The sequence below is a fragment of the Malurus melanocephalus genome, unplaced genomic scaffold, assembly GCF_030028575.1.
Source record: "Malurus melanocephalus ecotype Western Australia unplaced genomic scaffold, MMel_1.1 scaffold_7, whole genome shotgun sequence".
Lineage (NCBI taxonomy): Eukaryota > Metazoa > Chordata > Aves > Passeriformes > Maluridae > Malurus > Malurus melanocephalus.
In genome coordinates, this window is record NW_026623239.1 from 3,884,645 (window position 1) to 3,892,747 (window position 8,103).

Below are 8,103 nucleotides of genomic sequence, written 5' to 3' on the forward strand. Positions count from 1 at the left end.
CTTGCTGACAGTRTCTGCCACGTTTAGCATCCCAGAAAGTCAGCGCCTGCTGCATAAAGTATCATCTCTATCCATGTGAAATATCATCTTAATAAAATTTGTCCATCTGTTTTGAATGAGGAGGTGCCCCCGTGGACTAGTATTTGTAAAACTTAGTGAATATTTGTTCTGCATCACCTTGATTGGCACAGCTTTCAAGATGTTGTAAACCATGGCCCATTTTCCCCTTGGTCTTCTCCACAGTGAGTGGTGTCTGAATTTTCAGTCTTCCTTACAAAACTTCTCTATTCCCTTACATTTAGTTTTTTTAAACTAAATGTAGCCCACTATGGACTCCCTCTAAATATAGAAACCACAACCGCCCAGCTCTAAAAATATGGKTCCACAGGTCTTACATAGAAACAAAGTAGGACAACCTGTTATGCTTACAGATAATGAATTTTGATGCAGCTCCAAACTGTGGCATGAACTATTGTGGAAGATCTATGACTTGAGCTCTTACTACAAGTTGCTGAAGTACAAGTTCAGTACCAWGTCTATTTCAATAATGATTTACACCACAAATACATAGATCTGTACTGGAGCTCATCTACCATTTTTGCCTATGGGAGGAGCTGACAAAACTGAGCTCCTGCACCAGTGTTGGACTACTAAGAATGCTTGGTATCATCTACACACTCAGGTGATACCATTGTTTATTCCCTCTTCTGAATCACCATGCAGAGCAGGTGGAAGTGAAAGATTGTCTTCTGTGAGAGTGACTCCATGCTGGATCAGAAGGTTGTGAGGAGAAAGGAGCAACACAATCCCCATTCCCCATCTGCCTGTGCTGCTGGGCAGCAGGAGGTAGAGAATTCGTGTGGAAAGTCAAGCCCGAGAAGAAGGAAGCGGTGGGGTAAAAGTGTCTTATGATTTTTTCTTATTTCTCATTATTTCTGATTTTATTGGCAATAAATTAAAATAATTTCCCCAAACCACATTTGTTTTGCCTGTATGTGACTATGATTGGTGTGTGATCTTCTGTCCTTACCTTGACGCATGAGTCACTCATTGCATTTTTTCCCCTCTCCAGTGGAGGAGGGGGAAGCAGTAGAGCAATTTTSGTGGCTAGCCAAAGTCAACCCACCACAACCATTCTATGCATTAGCTAGTCCCTCACAGTTGTACCCTTTCCAACGGGAAATAAAAACAAAATTGCATTTATAGTCAGGCAGCCCATCACAGCGTAAGCAAATGCAACATAAAGTATTTTTAGTCCAAAATAGTAATACAAAATTATATTTAGAAGCACTTTGTCTTAAACACAACTAAACACAGCTGTAAGCTGATAACATCTTTTTCTAATATATAGATCTAGAACTTTTACAATAAATTATTTAAATCACWGACCAGCTGCTGTCACATAACAAGTTATAGTTCATCTTTTGATTTCCATGTCTAGCTTTATTCTTACTCTGGCTGACAAAAATGTAACCTATTGTCTAGAAAATATACGTGGTAAGACATTACTTACTCAGCAACAAAATATGATCCAATTTCCCAATCTCCTACTTGTGTGAATTTATATACATAAATTCTATAACAAAGCTTTGACTGTTGTTTAGCATTCCTGTTTTCTAAACATTTTCATTCACAACATTTCATTTTCATTTCACTTGAGCTATGACTATTAMTAACAATGACTTCTTCTTTCCTCCTCCCTGAAGCATGGATTTATTCTCTAGTAGTCTGTGCCATCCCAATCAATCTCTGCACAACATGTGTACTCTGTATCTTGTTAATGGKTCATCTGAATTGTCTACATCTTATTTCCCCATCTTTTTCCAACAACCTGAGCACTCTTCAAGTTTGCCTTCATTTTATTTAGAATCTASTTCCAGCTGCTCTAAACAATACACAACATAAGAATTACCATGCAAACAGCAGAGAGGTATTTAGGAAGTCCAAGTAAGTTCAGCTACRACATATTCAATCAGTTACTAAGTAAGCAGCAGAACAACTTACATAAACTTGCACAGCTAGTTTCTCGAACCATGTCTAGCAGTAATAATAAGCTCCTAAAAATATTAGAGGCAATCACTGTCATTTTTAAATAATTATTTCAAATTGCATCCATCCATGTTCAAATATGCTTATTAATCCAACAGAACTGCATCTTTATAGTTTAGTTTTGTACACAAAAATCTTCATGATCTTTAAAATGTACATATTCAATTGGATTTMAAGTTCAGCCAAAGCAGGATTGATTAAAGGAATTCTTTTAAATGCACTGTTCATACTCCTAAACAGAGTATCTGTCTCCATACCCAAGACAGAGTTCATAATTACTATAAAAACTCTTACGTTGTATGAAGTAGCATTAAGGTCATACACACAGCATTTGCTCAGTTGGTTGGCTTGCCATGTGTGACGTCTTGATGTTTTCAATTCATATCAAACGGGACACAGGCTTTCCACGTTATCATGCTGATCTAAAATAAATAGAAATATACATCTAATCTGTAGTGTTTGCAAGTGATATCACTGCATACTAGAAATTAATTCCACCAAAACATTTGTTTTCATTGATGTTTTATCCCACATTCCTTCTGTCCCCCCTCTTGTATTATTATTTTATCATTAAGTAACAGTGGATTCAACTATGATCTTAGAAATCCAATTTTCAGGAACTCACAGTTTGAACTTAAATTGACTCAGAGTAATGAGCAAACATGATACTGTAGCACATAAAGAGATATAGATCTACATAATTTTTTGTAGTATTTTTATACAGATGTATCAGCTTCCCATTAACATGAGGTGGAATACACAGTAACATTACTTACTTTCTTCCTTCAGCTTGTTTAATTCCCGGATGACATCACTATACACATAGCATAAAAGCTCCTCTTGGGATTTTGTTCCATCCAAATAATCTGAGGAAGAAAAAAAGAAAAAGTGTTCATGAGTTCTATACGAGCTATCTGTAATGGCAGCTGGCCCAGTTTTCAGTATTTCGACAGATGCCATCAGAAGAGATGAAAAACAAAAACCAACCGAGTACAGCACCTCCCCTTTTCTTCTTCCCTAAATTCACTTTACATATTAAAAAACAATAGACTGAAAAAGTATTCTAGTTAATAATTCATTTACAATTTTTGTAGTATACAAGTCTCCATAAGGGTAATGGTAATTATGTGAGGACAGTGGAGCGATGGAATAATTTGGCAAACAGATGTCTGCGCAGTAGAAGACTTCCGGTTACTCGGGTTACACTCAAAGAAAATTTTGTCCCATTTAAAAAACCCACAATTCAACAGAAACAGCACAAGTGCCACATTTAAGCATTTTATAAGTTTAAAATTAGGGATACCATACCAATTTGCATACTTGCATTCTCTTCCAATTCATTTTTATATTTCAGATACATAGGCCACACGTGTCCATCGAAGTACCCCGGTGTATCTGGTGGCTGATAGACTCTGGTGCTACACAAAAATAAATGTGTGTTCCCATACAAGTTTTATATTTTCTCCTAGTGTCAGCTGGTTAAGCAATAGCATTTATCCTTTAATTGTAAAAGGTATTGCATATAAATTAAACTGTATTGAAACTAATACCAAAATAGACTACTTTTTCCTTTTTTTATTAGCTATACTAATTTCTTAAGCTTTAAATGACTAGTTCTTTAGTCTAGTCACTTCCATTCTGGACACCACATCTTAGGTGAGTCTAGTGAAAAAACCTAGAACGTATCAATCAAAGCCAGATTAATAGAGGATTTCTTACTCAGCCAGCAGATTCTGACTTTGTGCCATATAACTCCAAGCACTCAGTATTGCTCCCAATTTGAAGGTCAGTCAGACACTGGCTCAATAATCTAAATCACATCTATGGAAAAATTAGTGAACAGTCTAAACAAAACTGAACATCATTACTCTAAGAATAATCACTGTTTCACTGTATTTAACCAAGAATAAGACTGCTTAGTATTTTTTAAACTGTGTCTCATTTTAAACATGGTTTTTARTCAAATATGCAATCAATAATCTAAGTAGTTAATCAGGACAACAAATGCTATTTTTAATTTTTGTAAAGCATTTAACACTTTAAWAACCATGTGCTCTAAATTAAAACCAAACCAAACAAACCAAAAAAAGACAGAGGATAAATGATCTTATTAGCTTACATTTTGCAAGCACTAAAAAATAGCTAGTACAAAAGGACCACTTCAGTTCAGGGGGCATAGTGACTCTTGTTAAACAGTAAGTTAATAGCCTTACCTCCTTCTCCTTTTACACTCTTCATAAGGAAGGGTCAAAAAGTATCTTCTATTCCATAGTTCATTAAGTGGCCTAAGACAAAAACATATTTAGTTCTCTCTTCCATTTTAGAGTAGCTCTTAATATACATGATTACATCTTAYTGCTTACTCATAATTATAAAGGAGAAAGCCTTCAACAATCAAAATATAAACACTTTTCAGTCTGTCACATGTATTCTGTGGCTCTTGTGTCACAACACCTGAGCTTGCTGGGTTTTTCATCCAGTTGCGAATACTTGTCACCATTTCATCCATATAGAGGGCATCAAGTACTAGGTCAAAACAGAAAGTTAAAACATCCCTTAAATGCAAAGAATGAAAGAAAAAAAAAAGAAATCCTTAAGTACCCCTACATTAATCAGCAAGAATCAAATACTCTACATGCAAATTTAAATGAAGAGGAACAGCATTATCCCAAAGATTACATTAGTAGTTCTGTGTTTGCAATTGATGATTTTCTGAAAACAAAGCTTGCACCAGGATTGGGGTATTTCTGGAGGGTGCAGTCTCTCTGAACTTCGTGGCACCCAAAATTGTCTGAATTGCATTCACAGCCTTTCACTTCACAACAGAAACTGCAGGGACTGCTCTCTGCTTCCACCAAGCTTGTAAAAATTTACTAACCCTGAGATTTCTATGCTTCTGTCTGTTGTCAGAGGGTGGGAGTAGATGCTCAGTATTTTTTGCTTTAGGTTTTTATTTGGTTCAGCAGGTGGGCATAGAGAGATTTAAAGGAGCATGGTTCACAAAGCAAAACGATCTAACACCTGGTTTTGTCTGCAGACACACAAGAATATATTGAGGAATTACTGAAAGGTAGAAAGAAGGCAGCCTTTGGATAATAATGTGACAGCAAACACRTTTTTAAAGAGCTTTTAAGACAGCATTAAACCTGGATATTTGAATAAGAATGTCCAGTTATCCCTCCAGTTTCAGAATCCATTTACATAAAGTCTAGAAGTAGAGCCAAAGACTGCACAGCTGGTAATCACCAGTTTCAGGTATAACTGGAGGGTCTGACCAGTGTTCTTAGCAATAGATTTTGTGATCGTAAAGTAACAACAGAGATAGGCCACTAACTAAGCAACTGTTTACAAGTAGACATGACATGGCCCAAAACACTGGCCTAAAGTAGATSTGGATCTTGACATCTGTGAGAATAAGTTGAACCAGCATTAATCATGAACTTAAAAGTATTGGTTCTCTGTGTGAGATCTGACATGAAATAAAGGTGGCAGGATAGACCCAAGTTTTGACGGATTTGGAAAACTCAGTAGTGACATCCCATGAGCTCACTAATAAAAGTGGGGGAAACAAGGCCATTATTACATAGAAAGTGATGAGGCTGAACTTATGCCAGTACTTTCAACTGAATGCCAAAACTTTCAACTGAACAGTACCATTTGCTACTACACCAGACACAAGTAGAGGGACAGAGGGAAAGATTCAAAAGAGAAAAGGAAAGTGCTTGACCTATTTACTGATTAAGCAAGCTTTCTTGCATATTGAGTGAGCTGAAAGATRCTAAGCAAAGGATTGCTCTGAAACAAGCACTTGTATACTACCTAGCTTAGAAGGGAAGAGGGCAAGGGAATGGGGTGGAAGAAGTGTTGAAGCTTAGCACAAAAGAATTTCARTACAATGTTCAAAAGCAGTGCATCAGAGTTACTGACCATCATATAGCTTAAATCCACGCTCATCTGTTTCTACTTCAGACTCTGGCTGAAGGGGAAAAAAATTTAATTTTTTCAAGGTTGCTTTTATGTCCATGCTGAGAGATACATACTCTTTGATTATAAACATAAGRGTTATACACTTTAGGGGTATCCAATTAGTTCAATTTATCTTCAATGTTAAAATGCTGTAAACAACTGTTAAAATAGTACAAAACCTTTATTTAATYTAGAACAATAAACACTCCAAATCATATGACTTAAGTACATTAGAGTATTATTTCAGAAATAAGAGCTCCTTCACGCTCCTTAACAAACAATCCCAAAATCAACACACTATTTTTCTGTTTTGGGTTGGGAGACAAGGAACTGCTTATTGCTGTATGGGTATAGGCTGAAAACAGTATCATTAAACTCATTAATACAAAGGATCTTGAAAAATGCACCCACTCCTTATTTTAAAAGGGTGCCAAAGAAGAAAAAWTAATTTTTGCTGAGTGTATTCAGTGGTTTGGCCACGTAAGTATCAATTATCCCAGTGGTCATTTTATGATTCTCATGAAATTAACATTATTTTAAGCAGCAATAATTTTAAAAGTTTGTCAATAGGAGRACTAAAAAAGGAATTGAAATCTACTCAGGCCTACTTTTACCTATCAGGTTTTTCCATTGAAACCATTACCTTAAAGAAGTCATCTTGAGAGATTATATCACAGTTGGGAAGCATATTCTTAAGCTTTTCTGCTAGTGTTGATTTCCCTCCGTTTGTTACACTGTTAGAAAACATTGTAAAAATTTCACCAAGGCAAAAATGAAACTTTTAAACATATGTACTAYCTTGTACACACACTTCTACATAGTTATGTGCAAAGAAACAATACAACTCCCCCCAAATTTTAGTCACATTAACTGCTCTCTACCTCTAGAAATTTTCTGGCATGATCCAACAGTTTTCAACAATGAATACAGTAAATCAAGCATTGCCAAGAAAGAGACTAGAAAGATCCACACCTGAGGTCTCCAACAGACATAGACCAATTTCTTAAAGAATTAAACYACAAAATTATAAAATTACAGCTTGCATTTGTAATCCAGTTTTYAAAAAATATGTATTCAGAAATAGAAATTACATCACTTCATTCCGAAAAGCAGACTATTCTTAAGCTGTAGAGGAAATTTAATTTTGTATAACTTACCCTCCAAGGCCAATAACCAATACTTTCATAGTTTCTTTCCAGTTCTTCCTTTTTACTGGAAAAAACAAAAGCCAGTGAAATATAATTAATTCAAGAACAAGAATTATATATTATATTACAAGAATTACAAGAATTACAAGAATTATATTATATTAAGTAACACCAATAATACAAACAATTTATTTTCTCTCCTGTTGTCCATAATTTTTCTTTTTTGCAAAAGTACAGTCAGAACCTCAGCTGCTTTATCCCTGCCGTTGCCACCATATCCCACCAATCCTGGGGCTCTGCCTGCTTGAGTACCTCTAATGGTCAGAGCTGCCAGAACACACAATCCTGTCTTGCCCCAGCTCTTTCTCCCACATTTTCTTCTGGAACAGGTATTGGCAGAGTATACAGCGAACTATCCTAGAAAAATACTGCAGCTGAAAAACAGTTTTCCAAAGACACAGAGGAAGAATGTCTATTTTCAGYTGAAGAAATTCCCTCCAATTTACCATCCAGCCACCCGTGCCTGCAAAGGTCCTATGCAGCAGGACAGGTTGTAATAGGGCTGCCCCTCTTGGCAGCAGCGTTAATCTGGTTCGTTARGCCACTTTAACATTTGTCAAACATTATTTTCCATGAGCACACACCAATTTATAACTATTTAACCCTTTTTTTCACCTATTCTATCCTCTTAAGTCACCCTTAAGGAGGTAAGGCCTGTGACACCTAAGCCCTSAAATGGCCAAGCAGGTAAAACTCTCCTTGCCCCCAACAAACAAGTATCTGCACGATACTAGAAAACAGACTGTTAAAGGACATCAGTATAAAAGCAAAACTACACTATTTCTGTGGAAGTAAGATTTAGGCACGTGTGGAGTCTGAAATAATAACTTCCTTTCGCATTTGTTGCAATGACTGGAAGTTAAACTGTTTCACAGGTCTG

The 8,103-nt window shown here is 36.1% G+C and overlaps 1 protein-coding gene across 2 annotated transcripts in view; it reads right to left on the reverse strand.

The window, feature by feature from the left end:
• Positions 1-1,229: 1,229 nt before the first annotated feature.
• NMRK1 (nicotinamide riboside kinase 1) overlaps positions 1,230-8,103 on the reverse strand; it is a 7,697-nt gene continuing 823 nt past the window's right edge. Inside the window, exons 2-9 of one of the 2 annotated variants that reach the window (XM_057372734.1) lie at positions 7,173-7,227; positions 6,659-6,749; positions 5,977-6,025; positions 4,413-4,575; positions 4,263-4,334; positions 3,358-3,467; positions 2,826-2,915; positions 1,230-2,466 (exon numbers count right to left, since the gene is read on the reverse strand). In XM_057372734.1, coding sequence (XP_057228717.1) covers positions 2,462-2,466; positions 2,826-2,915; positions 3,358-3,467; positions 4,263-4,334; positions 4,413-4,575; positions 5,977-6,025; positions 6,659-6,749; positions 7,173-7,201 — 609 coding nt within the window. In that variant the 5' untranslated portion in view covers positions 7,202-7,227 and the 3' untranslated portion in view covers positions 1,230-2,461. Of the gene's footprint in view, positions 2,472-2,825; positions 2,916-3,357; positions 3,468-4,262; positions 4,335-4,412; positions 4,576-5,976; positions 6,026-6,658; positions 6,750-7,172; positions 7,228-8,103 lie in introns of both variants that reach the window. The other variant, XM_057372743.1, reaches the window with a different exon arrangement.